General features: G+C 51.6%; 3 protein-coding genes across 6 annotated transcripts; all 3 read right to left on the bottom strand.

Annotated features, from left to right (window-relative positions):
* Positions 1 to 2113: 2113 nt before the first annotated feature.
* LOC149912824 (uncharacterized) lies at positions 2114 to 6211 on the bottom strand. 2 transcript variants are annotated; one of them, XM_090130739.1, is made up of 5 exons: positions 4457 to 6211; positions 4207 to 4358; positions 3705 to 4068; positions 3488 to 3614; positions 2115 to 3361 (listed from the first exon to the last, which is right to left on the bottom strand). In XM_090130739.1, the coding sequence occupies exons 1-5, from the start codon at positions 4703 to 4705 to the stop codon at positions 3315 to 3317; spliced, it is 939 nt and encodes a 312-aa protein (XP_089986865.1). In that variant the 5' UTR covers positions 4706 to 6211; the 3' UTR covers positions 2115 to 3314. The 2 variants fall into 2 exon arrangements, with proteins under 2 accessions (XP_089986864.1, XP_089986865.1); XM_090130738.1 differs by having other exon boundaries at positions 2114 to 3361; positions 3488 to 4068.
* Positions 6212 to 9217: 3006 nt separating this feature from the next.
* Positions 9218 to 13315, bottom strand: LOC149912823 (uncharacterized). 2 transcript variants are annotated; one of them, XM_090130737.1, is made up of 5 exons: positions 11561 to 13315; positions 11311 to 11462; positions 10809 to 11172; positions 10592 to 10718; positions 9219 to 10465 (listed from the first exon to the last, which is right to left on the bottom strand). In XM_090130737.1, the coding sequence occupies exons 1-5, from the start codon at positions 11807 to 11809 to the stop codon at positions 10419 to 10421; spliced, it is 939 nt and encodes a 312-aa protein (XP_089986863.1). In that variant the 5' UTR covers positions 11810 to 13315; the 3' UTR covers positions 9219 to 10418. The 2 variants fall into 2 exon arrangements, with proteins under 2 accessions (XP_089986862.1, XP_089986863.1); XM_090130736.1 differs by having other exon boundaries at positions 9218 to 10465; positions 10592 to 11172.
* Positions 13316 to 16551: 3236 nt separating this feature from the next.
* LOC149912822 (uncharacterized) lies at positions 16552 to 20419 on the bottom strand. 2 transcript variants are annotated; one of them, XM_090131965.1, is made up of 5 exons: positions 18665 to 20419; positions 18415 to 18566; positions 17913 to 18276; positions 17696 to 17822; positions 16552 to 17569 (listed from the first exon to the last, which is right to left on the bottom strand). In XM_090131965.1, the coding sequence occupies exons 1-5, from the start codon at positions 18911 to 18913 to the stop codon at positions 17523 to 17525; spliced, it is 939 nt and encodes a 312-aa protein (XP_089988091.1). In that variant the 5' UTR covers positions 18914 to 20419; the 3' UTR covers positions 16552 to 17522. The 2 variants fall into 2 exon arrangements, with proteins under 2 accessions (XP_089988091.1, XP_089988090.1); XM_090131964.1 differs by having other exon boundaries at positions 17696 to 18276.
* Between the last annotated feature and the right edge of the window lie 1594 nt (positions 20420 to 22013).

Genomic DNA, 22013 nt, shown 5'->3' with positions numbered 1-22013 from the left:
ACCTTCTCCTTCAGCAGTTTTTGCAACCTTTGTTTTGTAGGAAGCCATACAGCAACGTTCCACTTCCAATGCTTTCCCACAGCGCGACAGGACCCATCAGTGAACAAGGCATACTGCTTCTCGTTCTCTTACAGTTTATTGTACAGCAGGGCCTCTTCAGCACACATCACCTCCTCCTCTGGCGATATTCCGGAATCTGTGTCTTCAGGCCCATCCATGATCACTTCCAAGACTGCTGGATGACCAGGCTTTCCTGGTCAAGACCACTCAACAGTGGTCTTGCACCCGCTTGCTCCACTTAGCATCAGTTGCATGGTGTGTGGAGGAAACCATTCCTTTGGACATCCAGCCAAGTAGCGCAGGCAGTCGGGGTGACAAGAGGAGCAGTGTCTCAGTACCAAACTCGCCTTCCTGCAGAAGGCCCTGCAGGAGGCCTGCTGAGGGGGCCTTCACAATTGTGGGTTGGGCTGGGGAGAGCTGAGGGGAAGGAGGAGCAGCTCCCTGGAACAGAAGCCATAGTGGCAGCACTGAAGATGTAACAGCATGAAAGGTTCTCCGTAGTTGTGGCAGGAGAATGCTCACTTTTTTCAATGCATGCATGTTCATGCAGAGAAACTCTTCCTAAAGGGTAGTTTTACCAGTCAGATGTAGGTAAACAAAAGAGACAGAAAGATCCTAGATCTGACAAAATCAGACTGCCTCTTATGAAAGACTTCTTCAGAAACATGCAGATTTTCAATGAGAACAGGCTACTTCTGAGCTGCATCTTATTTACTAAGACTGCAATAAAGTCTCTCGTGATATCTAGCTGAGAAAGTTGATTTAGTAGGTTGTGAGGTTTGCTGATTAGTTAACTAAGCTAAATTGCTTATTGTCTTAATACAGACAACAGGCAGTAATTTGGGATCTAAAAGTTGAATTTGGATCCAAACCTACAAATTATCTCAGCTGAACTTGACAGCCTCTGCTAGTTATTTACAAAAATAGAGATGACTACCCGAAAGGAAGATTGCAGGTGACATACATTAAGAACTGTAACTCACTTATCTGCTAGAGTAAGAAAGACAAATAAGTACTGTTGTATCAGTACAATTCACTGAAATACTCAAGTTCTGGAAATGCCTCTGCTTTCAAGGTGTCCAAAGCACACTTTGAAAGTGGACAGATTTTCAGTATTTTTAAATATTTAATGTCTAGTATGAGGCATTTCACATTTTCAAGTTATAATTCTGTTTGTAGAGTTGTACAAACATTTTTAAAAATGTTATCTAAAGTATATAAATATCTAAATCCTACTATAATGAGGCACAGGCCTTAACTTCAGTACATTTCAAGTCATCCATAAAGATACTCTGTTACTAAAACTATCATGCCTAGCACTAATTGTAGTGTTATCACAGAATCTCTTTGGGACCGCAGCTGCAGAGGAGGATGAAGATGCTCAGGGCTTTATCCAGCCAGGACTTGAAATCCTCCAAGGCTTGAGACAGCACAACCTCTCGGATTGTTATCCTGGAATTGCAGATGCCTGACCAAGTCATAGATACATAGCAGCTCAGAACCATGCCTAATACAGACAGAAGGCCCCCTGTGCAGAACTCCATGTACTAGAACTAAAAAGATAAAAATCACTTTTATTGTTCCAAAGGTCTTGGGTCTCATCAGCATTACTTGTATTCACAGCAGTGAGTACTGCTTGAAGCTGGCCTTAAAATGAGAGCAACAAGCACTGATAAGTGGGCTGGAATCGTGAGAAACTAAAAGCAAACTACAAATGCCTCATCCCCAGTCCAAATTCTCCTACCCCCTCCCTCCAAGCAGCATAGGGGAATAGGGGAATGAGGAGGGAGGGTTGTGGTCAGTTCATAAGGCCTCATCTCTGCCACCCACGGTCACTCGCTGCCCCCGCGCCACGTGGTTCCCTCCTACGGACGCCGTCGTTCCTGACCGGATCCCGCGTGGACTTCCCACAGGCTGCAGCTCCCCAAGCACTGCCCCAGCGCGGCTCCATACGCGGGGCCCCCCCTTCGGGCCCCGCTGCAGCGCGGTCCCCAGGGGCGGCAGCTCGCCCGGCCCTCCCGCCGCACCGCGGGCGGCTCTCCCCGGGCCGCGGCTCCGGCCCGGCGGTATCCGCATGCCGTGCCTCCCCCGGGCCGCATCCGCTGCGGCACCGGGAGCTGCTCCGTGGCCGCACGGGGAGATCTGCTCCGCGCGCTGCCCGCGGGCTGCAGGGAACTGTCTCATCCCGCTCAGTAGGTTTCAAGGGAGGTGAATCCTGAGTCGCGCCTCCCCGAGTCAGCAAGGGGTTGCTACTGTAATGGAGCCATCCAAGACCGAGAGGAATAATATACATCACTTTATTGAGAGTTTTCTCAACGACTGCTTGGAGGTAAAATTGGCTAACTGGCTGATTACGAGTAGTGCGTGTTACAGGCAAGACAATTTTAGGCAATGGCTGTTACAGAGAATGAAAGAATGAAAGAAGAGAGAGAAGATGGAGAGACAGCCAGACAGATGTATAAACACAGCAAAGCAAAGCCTTTCACTACTCCTCAATCCAGCAGTATCTTGTTGTCAGCTGTTGATCTTCAGTTGTGATGTGTTCTCAGTAGTGGTAGGTCGTCCAAGGTTGTGTTACTCAGTTGATGATGACTAACGAGGACAGAACAAACTCATAGTCCAAAGTGCCTGAGAGCCAGCTCCTTTGGAGTAACAGCTTCTGGCTTTGGGATTTTAGCAGGAACTCCTTTGTTCCCTCTTCCAGGCCTTGCAAATTTAAGCCTGCAGATAAGAGGAAGCAGGAAGACGCCTCTATTTTGCCTTCACGGGACACGGTGGTATCATCTCCCAGTCTCCTCTATCAAGTTCCTTTCATTTGCTCCGAGGCCAAGCGTCCAGCCAATAAACATGCCTCAGCCCTCCCTTTCGAAGGCAAGCGACTCCAAAGAAGTGCTTTCAAATGCGGAATTGTCCACCATGATGTCAACTGCCTCTTGTTGATTAGAGACAGTCCTTTCCAGTCTCAGGCAGTGGTCCACTGGTACCCGTGACTGCCAGGACGGATAAAACGTTCCCAACAACACTGGAGGCTCATCGGCAAGTGCTGTGGCCCCGGACATGACCTGCTTCCTTCAAACAGGCACATACCGCATGCACACAGTGCTGTGAGCATCATTGTGCGTGAGCTTGAGCACGGCCTCTAGTAATCCTTTCCAGAGACTGAGAGTCTCAAACGCAACAAGACACTCTTCTTGCCCACTCCATAGAGGCTGTGCTCAGTGTGCAGCACCTGCCATGGGAGTAGGCCTGGGACCTCAGTAACGTCTCCTCCATAGCGCCCATTTTCTGCCAAGGAGCCGTCCTGCAGAGAGTAGAGGAGCACATGTAGAGAGGATGCGGCATGGCCCCAAAGCATGGAGCCTGGCCCCAGGCATGAAGCCGGGTGGCTGCAGGAGGAAGATTCAGGCTCTGGGGGACAGGATCTCACCAGAGAAGAGCTTCTTCTCTCCAGCTAGCATCTCCCTTGCACTGGTTGCCAGGGGTTTGCAGGTGCCATTAAGATATATGTTGCTTCCATGTCTCGTGGCGCCTGCAGAAGTCTCATGGGGAACGTCCTGGGGAATAAGGGCAGCGTGACACTCAAGACTCCCGGCCTGTCTGAACCTTCTTCCCTGTGTTGGACTCACCCCTGTCTCAGTCCTCACCTCTGGTGTGCTGGAAGCAGGTGGGGCCTTGTCCGTCCCTGCTGTTTCTCCTGTTGTCAGCGTCTCACCCATAGACGGGTCCGTGGCAGGAACCTTGACTTCAGCCTCAACCTTGGCTTCTGTCACGCCCACGGAGCAGGCCTCCTCCCTGGGCACGGGCTCCTCTGCAGGTGTGAGGTGGACGCAAGGCTCCCCAGGGACAGGAAGCATGGTCACCAGCACAGCCCAGTGCAGAAAGAGCTCCTCAGCTCTGGGCCCAGGGAACAGCTGCAAGTACACCTTGCGGCCGCTGGGGAAGCGGAGCCGCAGGCAGTGCTGGAGGCGGCTGTACACTGTCAGCTTTACGCACTGCAGCGGCAGCAGCCTGTGGGGAAAGCCAGTCAGTAGCCAGTGAAGGTGACGGGCACCCTGAGCCAGGGAACACCCCACATCAGGGGACACTCCGCCTCCTGGGCTGCAACGCGTCCTGGGAGGGGATGCGGACTATGGGAACAAAGAATACCTGGCGAGCTCCAGCTCCTTGGCTGGGGAATCCGCAGGGACAGCCATTAAGATGACATTGGGCACCCCAATGGCAGGGCCAGTTTCGGCTACCCCCATGGTCACTACCTGTGCACGCTTAGCCACGTTCAGCACCTCTCCATGGCGGTTCACCTGCATGCATGGGGATCAGTTAGCCTTGGCCTCTTCGTGGGACACTCACCGCCCCTGAGGCCACAGCCCTACCCTCCGACCCCAGGCGCTCCACTCACCTGGAAGAAGTTGCTCTCCAAGACAAGGGTATTGCTCAGTAGGCCAAACTCGCCCTCCTGCAGAAGGCGCTGCAGGGGGCCTGCGGGCCAGGCTCCCTTAGCCCTCTGCACCTCCATCCCACACAGCTTGGTCCTACAGGAACCACCCACGCAATGCGCTTTCTCCTTGGTCTCTGGCCTAACCCTGGCCAGACAGCTCGCTGCTGTGTCCTGGGGTCGAACCGCAGCTCTGCCCCCGCACCACAGCATCCCTACTGGGGAATGACCCCGCTGCACCCTGCAGCGGTCTCTTATACCCAGTGAGGTAAGCTGTGACAGTCACTGCCTTTGTGACATCGGTGCCACGCCCAGGATGGCTCACACACTGGGCCGCCACTGTGCCAAACATGTCAGCAGTGCTGCACCAGTCCCACCCCCATTAATTGCCACTGAAGGTAATTCCACGGGTCTGCCCGGTAAAAACTTAGGAGGTGACACTCCGTGTTTTCTATCCACAACGTTTTAGGTACATCGGTGCAAGAGGTAGCGGAGTAGGCTTCCTAGAGCTGGTTGATGCTCCACGCCTGCCCGTGTTCAAAAGGCACCTCTATGAGCGCCTCTCATAATTTCATTTAGCTTTTTGTTCGCCATCTCGTGGTCAGGCAGTTGGACTTGATCAACTTTCCAGGTCCTTCCAACTGAGCTGTGCCATTCTGGCCTACTGTAATCGAGTCTAGTCATTTCTCACTGGTCATTTCTGAGCGTGTTTGCCAGTTTGGTCTTCAGACTGGAGCCCTTTTTCCTTTCTGCAGCCCCACTGGATAGGGGACGATATGCACAGTGATACTTGGTTCTATCGGTGCCTGTATCACAGGTTCACAGAATCACAGAATCACAAAATGGCCAAGGTTAGAAGGGACCTCCAGGATCATGAATCTCCAACCCCCCTGCCAAATGCAGGGCCACCAACCTCCCCATTTAATACCAGACCATGCTGCCCAGGGCCCCATCCAATCTGGCCGTGAACGCCCCTAGGGACGGGCAACTCTTCCAAGAGTTGACTCCCCTTCGATACTAAAAGGCTGCAGAGGGGTCACCCCGCAGCCTTCCTTTCTCCAGGCTGAACAAGCCCAGCTCCCTCAGCCTGTCTTCACAGGGGAGGTGCTCCAGTCCCCTGATCATCTTTGTGGCTCTCCTCCGAACCCTGTCCAACAGCTCCTTGTCTTTCTTGTACTGGGGGCTCCGGATCTGGACACAGTACTCCTCTGGCAGCAGATTCTGCTAGTGACTAGAGAGCACTTAAGCCTGAAGTCCTGATACTTGAGTGGTAGCTAGGACTCCTCCGATATGACAGGAGGAGGGAAAGGGATACCTACAAAATCCTCTTTAGTCTCTTCCTCCTTCCAAGTGGTTCTTTGGCTAAGCAAATCACAGCAGGGAGTGCTGAAGTTATTTTGCTTGATCTGTCAGTTTCTCCTGAGAGCGTTTCAAACTTCTGGTTTGAGATTCTCTTCTTTCTGGAATGAAATTGGAGTACCTTGGTGCCTGTGCTCTCCAAGGTATTCGTTAAATGCACTTTTTTCAACGTCAAAACCACCTTCTGTAGAAAACTGCTCAAAAGGAGTTTTTCAGCGTGTATTGCAGGGACTTTATCTGCTTTTACATACTAACAGCTTTGACTGGGCAGGGCCAGCTCGACTGGCATATCCCAGAATGCTTTCTAACCAGGTGGCTTTTGCTAAATGCGAGTCCTGATGTTTGGATGTCCCAGCACCCATTATTCTCAGTGTAGTTTTAAACAGTTCATTGTATCATTCAATTTTCCCATCAGTTGGTGCAAGGTAGGGGGTGTGATATACTCTCCCTCAGTGCCACGCTCTTTTGTCCATGTGTGTTTGAGGTTGTTTCAGAAATGAATCCTGTTGTCTGACTCAGCTCTTTTTGGGGTGCCATGTCACCACAAGACTTGCTTTTCCAGGACCAGGGTGCTATCTTGGATAACGGTACGTGGCGTGGGACAGGTTTCCAGCCATGTCATGGTTGTGTCCAGCCTTAAAAGCACATCGTGCTTGCCATGGTGAGTTTGTGAGAGTGTGATATAACCCAGCTGCTGGGCCTCCCCATATTTTTATTTCAGCCACCGTCCTTCAGGAGGCTTTATTCCTTGGCTTGCTTAATTGCACCACACGTTTCACATTCATGGATAACCTGTGCAATAGCGTCCACGGTCAAGCTCAGCCTTCAATCCAAAGCCCATCTGTATGTGGTATCTCTTCCTTGATGGCCGGAGGTATCGTGGCCCCACTGAGCTAGAAATAATTCAGCCTTACGTTGCCAGTTCAGATCTACCTGAGCCTCTGCAATCCTAGCTGCTCAATTCACCTGTTGGTTGTTTCACTATTCTTCACTGATATGTGAGCATCTATGCGGTACAGCTTTACGGCTGTGTTCTCTACCCGGGCAGCAGTGTCTTTTCACAGTGAAGCGGCCCAGATGGATCTGCCTCTGTGCTGCCAGTTGTTCTGCTTCCGTTCCTGTAACCAGCCCTGTAGGGCATTTGCCACCACTGTCCACAAATCAGAATAGAGGTAGAGTACTGTTAAGTTTTCTCTTCCAGTGGTATCCAAAGCCAGCTGGATGGCCTTCACTTCTGCAAAGCTGCTTGAATTACCTTCTCCTTCAGCAGTTTTTGCAACCTTTGTTTTGTAGGAAGCCATACAGCAACGTTCCACTTCCAATGCTTTCCCACAGCGCGACAGGACCCATCAGTGAACAAGGCATACTGCTTCTCGTTCTCTTACAGTTTATTGTACAGCAGGGCCTCTTCAGCACACATCACCTCCTCCTCTGGCGATATTCCGGAATCTGTGTCTTCAGGCCCATCCATGATCACTTCCAAGACTGCTGGATGACCAGGCTTTCCTGGTCAAGACCACTCAACAGTGGTCTTGCACCCGCTTGCTCCACTTAGCATCAGTTGCATGGTGTGTGGAGGAAACCATTCCTTTGGACATCCAGCCAAGTAGCGCAGGCAGTCGGGGTGACAAGAGGAGCAGTGTCTCAGTACCAAACTCGCCTTCCTGCAGAAGGCCCTGCAGGAGGCCTGCTGAGGGGGCCTTCACAATTGTGGGTTGGGCTGGGGAGAGCTGAGGGGAAGGAGGAGCAGCTCCCTGGAACAGAAGCCATAGTGGCAGCACTGAAGATGTAACAGCATGAAAGGTTCTCCGTAGTTGTGGCAGGAGAATGCTCACTTTTTTCAATGCATGCATGTTCATGCAGAGAAACTCTTCCTAAAGGGTAGTTTTACCAGTCAGATGTAGGTAAACAAAAGAGACAGAAAGATCCTAGATCTGACAAAATCAGACTGCCTCTTATGAAAGACTTCTTCAGAAACATGCAGATTTTCAATGAGAACAGGCTACTTCTGAGCTGCATCTTATTTACTAAGACTGCAATAAAGTCTCTCGTGATATCTAGCTGAGAAAGTTGATTTAGTAGGTTGTGAGGTTTGCTGATTAGTTAACTAAGCTAAATTGCTTATTGTCTTAATACAGACAACAGGCAGTAATTTGGGATCTAAAAGTTGAATTTGGATCCAAACCTACAAATTATCTCAGCTGAACTTGACAGCCTCTGCTAGTTATTTACAAAAATAGAGATGACTACCCGAAAGGAAGATTGCAGGTGACATACATTAAGAACTGTAACTCACTTATCTGCTAGAGTAAGAAAGACAAATAAGTACTGTTGTATCAGTACAATTCACTGAAATACTCAAGTTCTGGAAATGCCTCTGCTTTCAAGGTGTCCAAAGCACACTTTGAAAGTGGACAGATTTTCAGTATTTTTAAATATTTAATGTCTAGTATGAGGCATTTCACATTTTCAAGTTATAATTCTGTTTGTAGAGTTGTACAAACATTTTTAAAAATGTTATCTAAAGTATATAAATATCTAAATCCTACTATAATGAGGCACAGGCCTTAACTTCAGTACATTTCAAGTCATCCATAAAGATACTCTGTTACTAAAACTATCATGCCTAGCACTAATTGTAGTGTTATCACAGAATCTCTTTGGGACCGCAGCTGCAGAGGAGGATGAAGATGCTCAGGGCTTTATCCAGCCAGGACTTGAAATCCTCCAAGGCTTGAGACAGCACAACCTCTCGGATTGTTATCCTGGAATTGCAGATGCCTGACCAAGTCATAGATACATAGCAGCTCAGAACCATGCCTAATACAGACAGAAGGCCCCCTGTGCAGAACTCCATGTACTAGAACTAAAAAGATAAAAATCACTTTTATTGTTCCAAAGGTCTTGGGTCTCATCAGCATTACTTGTATTCACAGCAGTGAGTACTGCTTGAAGCTGGCCTTAAAATGAGAGCAACAAGCACTGATAAGTGGGCTGGAATCGTGAGAAACTAAAAGCAAACTACAAATGCCTCATCCCCAGTCCAAATTCTCCTACCCCCTCCCTCCAAGCAGCATAGGGGAATAGGGGAATGAGGAGGGAGGGTTGTGGTCAGTTCATAAGGCCTCATCTCTGCCACCCACGGTCACTCGCTGCCCCCGCGCCACGTGGTTCCCTCCTACGGACGCCGTCGTTCCTGACCGGATCCCGCGTGGACTTCCCACAGGCTGCAGCTCCCCAAGCACTGCCCCAGCGCGGCTCCATACGCGGGGCCCCCCCTTCGGGCCCCGCTGCAGCGCGGTCCCCAGGGGCGGCAGCTCGCCCGGCCCTCCCGCCGCACCGCGGGCGGCTCTCCCCGGGCCGCGGCTCCGGCCCGGCGGTATCCGCATGCCGTGCCTCCCCCGGGCCGCATCCGCTGCGGCACCGGGAGCTGCTCCGTGGCCGCACGGGGAGATCTGCTCCGCGCGCTGCCCGCGGGCTGCAGGGAACTGTCTCATCCCGCTCAGTAGGTTTCAAGGGAGGTGAATCCTGAGTCGCGCCTCCCCGAGTCAGCAAGGGGTTGCTACTGTAATGGAGCCATCCAAGACCGAGAGGAATAATATACATCACTTTATTGAGAGTTTTCTCAACGACTGCTTGGAGGTAAAATTGGCTAACTGGCTGATTACGAGTAGTGCGTGTTACAGGCAAGACAATTTTAGGCAATGGCTGTTACAGAGAATGAAAGAATGAAAGAAGAGAGAGAAGATGGAGAGACAGCCAGACAGATGTATAAACACAGCAAAGCAAAGCCTTTCACTACTCCTCAATCCAGCAGTATCTTGTTGTCAGCTGTTGATCTTCAGTTGTGATGTGTTCTCAGTAGTGGTAGGTCGTCCAAGGTTGTGTTACTCAGTTGATGATGACTAACGAGGACAGAACAAACTCATAGTCCAAAGTGCCTGAGAGCCAGCTCCTTTGGAGTAACAGCTTCTGGCTTTGGGATTTTAGCAGGAACTCCTTTGTTCCCTCTTCCAGGCCTTGCAAATTTAAGCCTGCAGATAAGAGGAAGCAGGAAGACGCCTCTATTTTGCCTTCACGGGACACGGTGGTATCATCTCCCAGTCTCCTCTATCAAGTTCCTTTCATTTGCTCCGAGGCCAAGCGTCCAGCCAATAAACATGCCTCAGCCCTCCCTTTCGAAGGCAAGCGACTCCAAAGAAGTGCTTTCAAATGCGGAATTGTCCACCATGATGTCAACTGCCTCTTGTTGATTAGAGACAGTCCTTTCCAGTCTCAGGCAGTGGTCCACTGGTACCCGTGACTGCCAGGACGGATAAAACGTTCCCAACAACACTGGAGGCTCATCGGCAAGTGCTGTGGCCCCGGACATGACCTGCTTCCTTCAAACAGGCACATACCGCATGCACACAGTGCTGTGAGCATCATTGTGCGTGAGCTTGAGCACGGCCTCTAGTAATCCTTTCCAGAGACTGAGAGTCTCAAACGCAACAAGACACTCTTCTTGCCCACTCCATAGAGGCTGTGCTCAGTGTGCAGCACCTGCCATGGGAGTAGGCCTGGGACCTCAGTAACGTCTCCTCCATAGCGCCCATTTTCTGCCAAGGAGCCGTCCTGCAGAGAGTAGAGGAGCACATGTAGAGAGGATGCGGCATGGCCCCAAAGCATGGAGCCTGGCCCCAGGCATGAAGCCGGGTGGCTGCAGGAGGAAGATTCAGGCTCTGGGGGACAGGATCTCACCAGAGAAGAGCTTCTTCTCTCCAGCTAGCATCTCCCTTGCACTGGTTGCCAGGGGTTTGCAGGTGCCATTAAGATATATGTTGCTTCCATGTCTCGTGGCGCCTGCAGAAGTCTCATGGGGAACGTCCTGGGGAATAAGGGCAGCGTGACACTCAAGACTCCCGGCCTGTCTGAACCTTCTTCCCTGTGTTGGACTCACCCCTGTCTCAGTCCTCACCTCTGGTGTGCTGGAAGCAGGTGGGGCCTTGTCCGTCCCTGCTGTTTCTCCTGTTGTCAGCGTCTCACCCATAGACGGGTCCGTGGCAGGAACCTTGACTTCAGCCTCAACCTTGGCTTCTGTCACGCCCACGGAGCAGGCCTCCTCCCTGGGCACGGGCTCCTCTGCAGGTGTGAGGTGGACGCAAGGCTCCCCAGGGACAGGAAGCATGGTCACCAGCACAGCCCAGTGCAGAAAGAGCTCCTCAGCTCTGGGCCCAGGGAACAGCTGCAAGTACACCTTGCGGCCGCTGGGGAAGCGGAGCCGCAGGCAGTGCTGGAGGCGGCTGTACACTGTCAGCTTTACGCACTGCAGCGGCAGCAGCCTGTGGGGAAAGCCAGTCAGTAGCCAGTGAAGGTGACGGGCACCCTGAGCCAGGGAACACCCCACATCAGGGGACACTCCGCCTCCTGGGCTGCAACGCGTCCTGGGAGGGGATGCGGACTATGGGAACAAAGAATACCTGGCGAGCTCCAGCTCCTTGGCTGGGGAATCCGCAGGGACAGCCATTAAGATGACATTGGGCACCCCAATGGCAGGGCCAGTTTCGGCTACCCCCATGGTCACTACCTGTGCACGCTTAGCCACGTTCAGCACCTCTCCATGGCGGTTCACCTGCATGCATGGGGATCAGTTAGCCTTGGCCTCTTCGTGGGACACTCACCGCCCCTGAGGCCACAGCCCTACCCTCCGACCCCAGGCGCTCCACTCACCTGGAAGAAGTTGCTCTCCAAGACAAGGGTATTGCTCAGTAGGCCAAACTCGCCCTCCTGCAGAAGGCGCTGCAGGGGGCCTGCGGGCCAGGCTCCCTTAGCCCTCTGCACCTCCATCCCACACAGCTTGGTCCTACAGGAACCACCCACGCAATGCGCTTTCTCCTTGGTCTCTGGCCTAACCCTGGCCAGACAGCTCGCTGCTGTGTCCTGGGGTCGAACCGCAGCTCTGCCCCCGCACCACAGCATCCCTACTGGGGAATGACCCCGCTGCACCCTGCAGCGGTCTCTTATACCCAGTGAGGTAAGCTGTGACAGTCACTGCCTTTGTGACATCGGTGCCACGCCCAGGATGGCTCACACACTGGGCCGCCACTGTGCCAAACATGTCAGCAGTGCTGCACCAGTCCCACCCCCATTAATTGCCACTGAAGGTAATTCCACGGGTCTGCCCGGTAAAAACTTAGGAGGTGACACTCCGTGTTTTCTATCCACAACGTTTTAGGTACATCGGTGCAAGAGGTAGCGGAGTAGGCTTCCTAGAGCTGGTTGATGCTCCACGCCTGCCCGTGTTCAAAAGGCACCTCTATGAGCGCCTCTCATAATTTCATTTAGCTTTTTGTTCGCCATCTCGTGGTCAGGCAGTTGGACTTGATCAACTTTCCAGGTCCTTCCAACTGAGCTGTGCCATTCTGGCCTACTGTAATCGAGTCTAGTCATTTCTCACTGGTCATTTCTGAGCGTGTTTGCCAGTTTGGTCTTCAGACTGGAGCCCTTTTTCCTTTCTGCAGCCCCACTGGATAGGGGACGATATGCACAGTGATACTTGGTTCTATCGGTGCCTGTATCACAGGTTCACAGAATCACAGAATCACAAAATGGCCAAGGTTAGAAGGGACCTCCAGGATCATGAATCTCCAACCCCCCTGCCAAATGCAGGGCCACCAACCTCCCCATTTAATACCAGACCATGCTGCCCAGGGCCCCATCCAATCTGGCCGTGAACGCCCCTAGGGACGGGCAACTCTTCCAAGAGTTGACTCCCCTTCGATACTAAAAGGCTGCAGAGGGGTCACCCCGCAGCCTTCCTTTCTCCAGGCTGAACAAGCCCAGCTCCCTCAGCCTGTCTTCACAGGGGAGGTGCTCCAGTCCCCTGATCATCTTTGTGGCTCTCCTCCGAACCCTGTCCAACAGCTCCTTGTCTTTCTTGTACTGGGGGCTCCGGATCTGGACACAGTACTCCTCTGGCAGCAGATTCTGCTAGTGACTAGAGAGCACTTAAGCCTGAAGTCCTGATACTTGAGTGGTAGCTAGGACTCCTCCGATATGACAGGAGGAGGGAAAGGGATACCTACAAAATCCTCTTTAGTCTCTTCCTCCTTCCAAGTGGTTCTTTGGCTAAGCAAATCACAGCAGGGAGTGCTGAAGTTATTTTGCTTGATCTGTCAGTTTCTCCTGAGAGCGTTTCAAACTTCTGGTTTGAGATTCTCTTCTTTCTGGAATGAAATTGGAGTACCTTGGTGCCTGTGCTCTCCAAGGTATTCGTTAAATGCACTTTTTTCAACGTCAAAACCACCTTCTGTAGAAAACTGCTCAAAAGGAGTTTTTCAGCGTGTATTGCAGGGACTTTATCTGCTTTTACATACTAACAGCTTTGACTGGGCAGGGCCAGCTCGACTGGCATATCCCAGAATGCTTTCTAACCAGGTGGCTTTTGCTAAATGCGAGTCCTGATGTTTGGATGTCCCAGCACCCATTATTCTCAGTGTAGTTTTAAACAGTTCATTGTATCATTCAATTTTCCCATCAGTTGGTGCAAGGTAGGGGGTGTGATATACTCTCCCTCAGTGCCACGCTCTTTTGTCCATGTGTGTTTGAGGTTGTTTCAGAAATGAATCCTGTTGTCTGACTCAGCTCTTTTTGGGGTGCCATGTCACCACAAGACTTGCTTTTCCAGGACCAGGGTGCTATCTTGGATAACGGTACGTGGCGTGGGACAGGTTTCCAGCCATGTCATGGTTGTGTCCAGCCTTAAAAGCACATCGTGCTTGCCATGGTGAGTTTGTGAGAGTGTGATATAACCCAGCTGCTGGGCCTCCCCATATTTTTATTTCAGCCACCGTCCTTCAGGAGGCTTTATTCCTTGGCTTGCTTAATTGCACCACACGTTTCACATTCATGGATAACCTGTGCAATAGCGTCCACGGTCAAGCTCAGCCTTCAATCCAAAGCCCATCTGTATGTGGTATCTCTTCCTTGATGGCCGGAGGTATCGTGGCCCCACTGAGCTAGAAATAATTCAGCCTTACGTTGCCAGTTCAGATCTACCTGAGCCTCTGCAATCCTAGCTGCTCAATTCACCTGTTGGTTGTTTCACTATTCTTCACTGATATGTGAGCATCTATGCGGTACAGCTTTACGGCTGTGTTCTCTACCCGGGCAGCAGTGTCTTTTCACAGTGAAGCGGCCCAGATGGATCTGCCTCTGTGCTGCCAGTTGTTCTGCTTCCGTTCCTGTAACCAGCCCTGTAGGGCATTTGCCACCACTGTCCACAAATCAGAATAGAGGTAGAGTACTGTTAAGTTTTCTCTTCCAGTGGTATCCAAAGCCAGCTGGATGGCCTTCACTTCTGCAAAGCTGCTTGAATTACCTTCTCCTTCAGCAGTTTTTGCAACCTTTGTTTTGTAGGAAGCCATACAGCAACGTTCCACTTCCAATGCTTTCCCACAGCGCGACAGGACCCATCAGTGAACAAGGCATACTGCTTCTCGTTCTCTTACAGTTTATTGTACAGCAGGGCCTCTTCAGCACACATCACCTCCTCCTCTGGCGATATTCCGGAATCTGTGTCTTCAGGCCCATCCATGATCACTTCCAAGACTGCTGGATGACCAGGCTTTCCTGGTCAAGACCACTCAACAGTGGTCTTGCACCCGCTTGCTCCACTTAGCATCAGTTGCATGGTGTGTGGAGGAAACCATTCCTTTGGACATCCAGCCAAGTAGCGCAGGCAGTCGGGGTGACAAGAGGAGCAGTGTCTCAGTACCAAACTCGCCTTCCTGCAGAAGGCCCTGCAGGAGGCCTGCTGAGGGGGCCTTCACAATTGTGGGTTGGGCTGGGGAGAGCTGAGGGGAAGGAGGAGCAGCTCCCTGGAACAGAAGCCATAGTGGCAGCACTGAAGATGTAACAGCATGAAAGGTTCTCCGTAGTTGTGGCAGGAGAATGCTCACTTTTTTCAATGCATGCATGTTCATGCAGAGAAACTCTTCCTAAAGGGTAGTTTTACCAGTCAGATGTAGGTAAACAAAAGAGACAGAAAGATCCTAGATCTGACAAAATCAGACTGCCTCTTATGAAAGACTTCTTCAGAAACATGCAGATTTTCAATGAGAACAGGCTACTTCTGAGCTGCATCTTATTTACTAAGACTGCAATAAAGTCTCTCGTGATATCTAGCTGAGAAAGTTGATTTAGTAGGTTGTGAGGTTTGCTGATTAGTTAACTAAGCTAAATTGCTTATTGTCTTAATACAGACAACAGGCAGTAATTTGGGATCTAAAAGTTGAATTTGGATCCAAACCTACAAATTATCTCAGCTGAACTTGACAGCCTCTGCTAGTTATTTACAAAAATAGAGATGACTACCCGAAAGGAAGATTGCAGGTGACATACATTAAGAACTGTAACTCACTTATCTGCTAGAGTAAGAAAGACAGATAAGTACTGTTGTATCAGTACAATTCACTGAAATACTCAAGTTCTGGAAATGCCTCTGCTTTCAAGGTGTCCAAAGCACACTTTGAAAGTGGACAGATTTTCAGTATTTTTAAATATTTAATGTCTAGTATGAGGCATTTCACATTTTCAAGTTATAATTCTGTTTGTAGAGTTGTACAAACATTTTTAAAAATGTTATCTAAAGTATATAAATATCTAAATCCTACTATAATGAGGCACAGGCCTTAACTTCAGTACATTTCAAGTCATCCATAAAGATACTCTGTTACTAAAACTATCATGCCTAGCACTAATTGTAGTGTTATCACAGAATCTCTTTGGGACCGCAGCTGCAGAGGAGGATGAAGATGCTCAGGGCTTTATCCAGCCAGGACTTGAAATCCTCCAAGGCTTGAGACAGCACAACCTCTCGGATTGTTATCCTGGAATTGCAGATGCCTGACCAAGTCATAGATACATAGCAGCTCAGAACCATGCCTAATACAGACAGAAGGCCCCCTGTGCAGAACTCCATGTACTAGAACTAAAAAGATAAAAATCACTTTTATTGTTCCAAAGGTCTTGGGTCTCATCAGCATTACTTGTATTCACAGCAGTGAGTACTGCTTGAAGCTGGCCTTAAAATGAGAGCAACAAGCACTGATAAGTGGGCTGGAATCGTGAGAAACTAAAAGCAAACTACAAATGCCTCATCCCCAGTCCAAATTCTCCTACCCCCTCCCTCCAAGCAGCATAGGGGAATAGGGGAATGAGGAGGGAGGGTTGTGGTCAGTTCATAAGGCCTCATCTCTGCCACCCACGGTCACTCGCTGCCCCCGCGCCACGTGGTTCCCTCCTACGGACGCCGTCGTTCCTGACCGGATCCCGCGTGGACTTCCCACAGGCTGCAGCTCCCCAAGCACTGCCCCAGCGCGGCTCCATACGCGGGGCCCCCCCTTCGGGCCCCGCTGCAGCGCGGTCCCCAGGGGCGGCAGCTCGCCCGGCCCTCCCGCCGCACCGCGGGCGGCTCTCCCCGGGCCGCGGCTCCGGCCCGGCGGTATCCGCATGCCGTGCCTCCCCCGGGCCGCATCCGCTGCGGCACCGGGAGCTGCTCCGTGGCCGCACGGGGAGATCTGCTCCGCGCGCTGCCCGCGGGCTGCAGGGAACTGTCTCATCCCGCTCAGTAGGTTTCAAGGGAGGTGAATCCTGAGTCGCGCCTCCCCGAGTCAGCAAGGGGTTGCTACCGTAATGGAGCCATCCAAGACCGAGAGGAATAATATACATCACTTTATTGAGAGTTTTCTCAACGACTGCTTGGAGGTAAAATTGGCTAACTGGCTGATTACGAGTAGTGCGTGTTACAGGCAAGACAATTTTAGGCAATGGCTGTTACAGAGAATGAAAGAATGAAAGAAGAGAGAGAAGATGGAGAGACAGCCAGACAGATGTATAAACACAGCAAAGCAAAGCCTTTCACTACTCCTCAATCCAGCAGTATCTTGTTGTCAGCTGTTGATCTTCAGTTGTGATGTGTTCTCAGTAGTGGTAGGTCGTCCAAGGTTGTGTTACTCAGTTGATGATGACTAACGAGGACAGAACAAACTCATAGTCCAAAGTGCCTGAGAGCCAGCTCCTTTGGAGTAACAGCTTCTGGCTTTGGGATTTTAGCAGGAACTCCTTTGTTCCCTCTTCCAGGCCTTGCAAATTTAAGCCTGCAGATAAGAGGAAGCAGGAAGACGCCTCTATTTTGCCTTCACGGGACACGGTGGTATCATCTCCCAGTCTCCTCTATCAAGTTCCTTTCATTTGCTCCGAGGCCAAGCGTCCAGCCAATAAACATGCCTCAGCCCTCCCTTTCGAAGGCAAGCGACTCCAAAGAAGTGCTTTCAAATGCGGAATTGTCCACCATGATGTCAACTGCCTCTTGTTGATTAGAGACAGTCCTTTCCAGTCTCAGGCAGTGGTCCACTGGTACCCGTGACTGCCAGGACGGATAAAACGTTCCCAACAACACTGGAGGCTCATCGGCAAGTGCTGTGGCCCCGGACATGACCTGCTTCCTTCAAACAGGCACATACCGCATGCACACAGTGCTGTGAGCATCATTGTGCGTGAGCTTGAGCACGGCCTCTAGTAATCCTTTCCAGAGACTGAGAGTCTCAAACGCAACAAGACACTCTTCTTGCCCACTCCATAGAGGCTGTGCTCAGTGTGCAGCACCTGCCATGGGAGTAGGCCTGGGACCTCAGTAACGTCTCCTCCATAGCGCCCATTTTCTGCCAAGGAGCCGTCCTGCAGAGAGTAGAGGAGCACATGTAGAGAGGATGCGGCATGGCCCCAAAGCATGGAGCCTGGCCCCAGGCATGAAGCCGGGTGGCTGCAGGAGGAAGATTCAGGCTCTGGGGGACAGGATCTCACCAGAGAAGAGCTTCTTCTCTCCAGCTAGCATCTCCCTTGCACTGGTTGCCAGGGGTTTGCAGGTGCCATTAAGATATATGTTGCTTCCATGTCTCGTGGCGCCTGCAGAAGTCTCATGGGGAACGTCCTGGGGAATAAGGGCAGCGTGACACTCAAGACTCCCGGCCTGTCTGAACCTTCTTCCCTGTGTTGGACTCACCCCTGTCTCAGTCCTCACCTCTGGTGTGCTGGAAGCAGGTGGGGCCTTGTCCGTCCCTGCTGTTTCTCCTGTTGTCAGCGTCTCACCCATAGACGGGTCCGTGGCAGGAACCTTGACTTCAGCCTCAACCTTGGCTTCTGTCACGCCCACGGAGCAGGCCTCCTCCCTGGGCACGGGCTCCTCTGCAGGTGTGAGGTGGACGCAAGGCTCCCCAGGGACAGGAAGCATGGTCACCAGCACAGCCCAGTGCAGAAAGAGCTCCTCAGCTCTGGGCCCAGGGAACAGCTGCAAGTACACCTTGCGGCCGCTGGGGAAGCGGAGCCGCAGGCAGTGCTGGAGGCGGCTGTACACTGTCAGCTTTACGCACTGCAGCGGCAGCAGCCTGTGGGGAAAGCCAGTCAGTAGCCAGTGAAGGTGACGGGCACCCTGAGCCAGGGAACACCCCACATCAGGGGACACTCCGCCTCCTGGGCTGCAACGCGTCCTGGGAGGGGATGCGGACTATGGGAACAAAGAATACCTGGCGAGCTCCAGCTCCTTGGCTGGGGAATCCGCAGGGACAGCCATTAAGATGACATTGGGCACCCCAATGGCAGGGCCAGTTTCGGCTACCCCCATGGTCACTACCTGTGCACGCTTAGCCACGTTCAGCACCTCTCCATGGCGGTTCACCTGCATGCATGGGGATCAGTTAGCCTTGGCCTCTTCGTGGGACACTCACCGCCCCTGAGGCCACAGCCCTACCCTCCGACCCCAGGCGCTCCACTCACCTGGAAGAAGTTGCTCTCCAAGACAAGGGTATTGCTCAGTAGGCCAAACTCGCCCTCCTGCAGAAGGCGCTGCAGGGGGCCTGCGGGCCAGGCTCCCTTAGCCCTCTGCACCTCCATCCCACACAGCTTGGTCCTACAGGAACCACCCACGCAATGCGCTTTCTCCTTGGTCTCTGGCCTAACCCTGGCCAGACAGCTCGCTGCTGTGTCCTGGGGTCGAACCGCAGCTCTGCCCCCGCACCACAGCATCCCTACTGGGGAATGACCCCGCTGCACCCTGCAGCGGTCTCTTATACCCAGTGAGGTAAGCTGTGACAGTCACTGCCTTTGTGACATCGGTGCCACGCCCAGGATGGCTCACACACTGGGCCGCCACTGTGCCAAACATGTCAGCAGTGCTGCACCAGTCCCACCCCCATTAATTGCCACTGAAGGTAATTCCACGGGTCTGCCCGGTAAAAACTTAGGAGGTGACACTCCGTGTTTTCTATCCACAACGTTTTAGGTACATCGGTGCAAGAGGTAGCGGAGTAGGCTTCCTAGAGCTGGTTGATGCTCCACGCCTGCCCGTGTTCAAAAGGCACCTCTATGAGCGCCTCTCATAATTTCATTTAGCTTTTTGTTCGCCATCTCGTGGTCAGGCAGTTGGACTTGATCAACTTTCCAGGTCCTTCCAACTGAGCTGTGCCATTCTGGCCTACTGTAATCGAGTCTAGTCATTTCTCACTGGTCATTTCTGAGCGTGTTTGCCAGTTTGGTCTTCAGACTGGAGCCCTTTTTCCTTTCTGCAGCCCCACTGGATAGGGGACGATATGCACAGTGATACTTGGTTCTATCGGTGCCTGTATCACAGGTTCACAGAATCACAGAATCACAAAATGGCCAAGGTTAGAAGGGACCTCCAGGATCATGAATCTCCAACCCCCCTGCCAAATGCAGGGCCACCAACCTCCCCATTTAATACCAGACCATGCTGCCCAGGGCCCCATCCAATCTGGCCGTGAACGCCCCTAGGGACGGGCAACTCTTCCAAGAGTTGACTCCCCTTCGATACTAAAAGGCTGCAGAGGGGTCACCCCGCAGCCTTCCTTTCTCCAGGCTGAACAAGCCCAGCTCCCTCAGCCTGTCTTCACAGGGGAGGTGCTCCAGTCCCCTGATCATCTTTGTGGCTCTCCTCCGAACCCTGTCCAACAGCTCCTTGTCTTTCTTGTACTGGGGGCTCCGGATCTGGACACAGTACTCCTCTGGCAGCAGATTCTGCTAGTGACTAGAGAGCACTTAAGCCTGAAGTCCTGATACTTGAGTGGTAGCTAGGACTCCTCCGATATGACAGGAGGAGGGAAAGGGATACCTACAAAATCCTCTTTAGTCTCTTCCTCCTTCCAAGTGGTTCTTTGGCTAAGCAAATCACAGCAGGGAGTGCTGAAGTTATTTTGCTTGATCTGTCAGTTTCTCCTGAGAGCGTTTCAAACTTCTGGTTTGAGATTCTCTTCTTTCTGGAATGAAATTGGAGTACCTTGGTGCCTGTGCTCTCCAAGGTATTCGTTAAATGCACTTTTTTCAACGTCAAAACCACCTTCTGTAGAAAACTGCTCAAAAGGAGTTTTTCAGCGTGTATTGCAGGGACTTTATCTGCTTTTACATACTAACAGCTTTGACTGGGCAGGGCCAGCTCGACTGGCATATCCCAGAATGCTTTCTAACCAGGTGGCTTTTGCTAAATGCGAGTCCTGATGTTTGGATGTCCCAGCACCCATTATTCTCAGTGTAGTTTTAAACAGTTCATTGTATCATTCAATTTTCCCATCAGTTGGTGCAAGGTAGGGGGTGTGATATACTCTCCCTCAGTGCCACGCTCTTTTGTCCATGTGTGTTTGAGGTTGTTTCAGAAATGAATCCTGTTGTCTGACTCAGCTCTTTTTGGGGTGCCATGTCACCACAAGACTTGCTTTTCCAGGACCAGGGTGCTATCTTGGATAACGGTACGTGGCGTGGGACAGGTTTCCAGCCATGTCATGGTTGTGTCCAGCCTTAAAAGCACATCGTGCTTGCCATGGTGAGTTTGTGAGAGTGTGATATAACCCAGCTGCTGGGCCTCCCCATATTTTTATTTCAGCCACCGTCCTTCAGGAGGCTTTATTCCTTGGCTTGCTTAATTGCACCACACGTTTCACATTCATGGATAACCTGTGCAATAGCGTCCACGGTCAAGCTCAGCCTTCAATCCAAAGCCCATCTGTATGTGGTATCTCTTCCTTGATGGCCGGAGGTATCGTGGCCCCACTGAGCTAGAAATAATTCAGCCTTACGTTGCCAGTTCAGATCTACCTGAGCCTCTGCAATCCTAGCTGCTCAATTCACCTGTTGGTTGTTTCACTATTCTTCACTGATATGTGAGCATCTATGCGGTACAGCTTTACGGCTGTGTTCTCTACCCGGGCAGCAGTGTCTTTTCACAGTGAAGCGGCCCAGATGGATCTGCCTCTGTGCTGCCAGTTGTTCTGCTTCCGTTCCTGTAACCAGCCCTGTAGGGCATTTGCCACCACTGTCCACAAATCAGAATAGAGGTAGAGTACTGTTAAGTTTTCTCTTCCAGTGGTATCCAAAGCCAGCTGGATGGCCTTCACTTCTGCAAAGCTGCTTGAATTACCTTCTCCTTCAGCAGTTTTTGCAACCTTTGTTTTGTAGGAAGCCATACAGCAACGTTCCACTTCCAATGCTTTCCCACAGCGCGACAGGACCCATCAGTGAACAAGGCATACTGCTTCTCGTTCTCTTACAGTTTATTGTACAGCAGGGCCTCTTCAGCACACATCACCTCCTCCTCTGGCGATATTCCGGAATCTGTGTCTTCAGGCCCATCCATGATCACTTCCAAGACTGCTGGATGACCAGGCTTTCCTGGTCAAGACCACTCAACAGTGGTCTTGCACCCGCTTGCTCCACTTAGCATCAGTTGCATGGTGTGTGGAGGAAACCATTCCTTTGGACATCCAGCCAAGTAGCGCAGGCAGTCGGGGTGACAAGAGGAGCAGTGTCTCAGTACCAAACTCGCCTTCCTGCAGAAGGCCCTGCAGGAGGCCTGCTGAGGGGGCCTTCACAATTGTGGGTTGGGCTGGGGAGAGCTGAGGGGAAGGAGGAGCAGCTCCCTGGAACAGAAGCCATAGTGGCAGCACTGAAGATGTAACAGCATGAAAGGTTCTCCGTAGTTGTGGCAGGAGAATGCTCACTTTTTTCAATGCATGCATGTTCATGCAGAGAAACTCTTCCTAAAGGGTAGTTTTACCAGTCAGATGTAGGTAAACAAAAGAGACAGAAAGATCCTAGATCTGACAAAATCAGACTGCCT

The sequence above is a fragment of the Phasianus colchicus genome, chromosome Z (genome assembly GCF_987193195.1).
Source record: "Phasianus colchicus chromosome Z, bPhaCol1.hap1.1, whole genome shotgun sequence".
Lineage (NCBI taxonomy): Eukaryota > Metazoa > Chordata > Aves > Galliformes > Phasianidae > Phasianus > Phasianus colchicus.
This window is presented reverse-complemented; position numbering and strand designations above follow the sequence as displayed.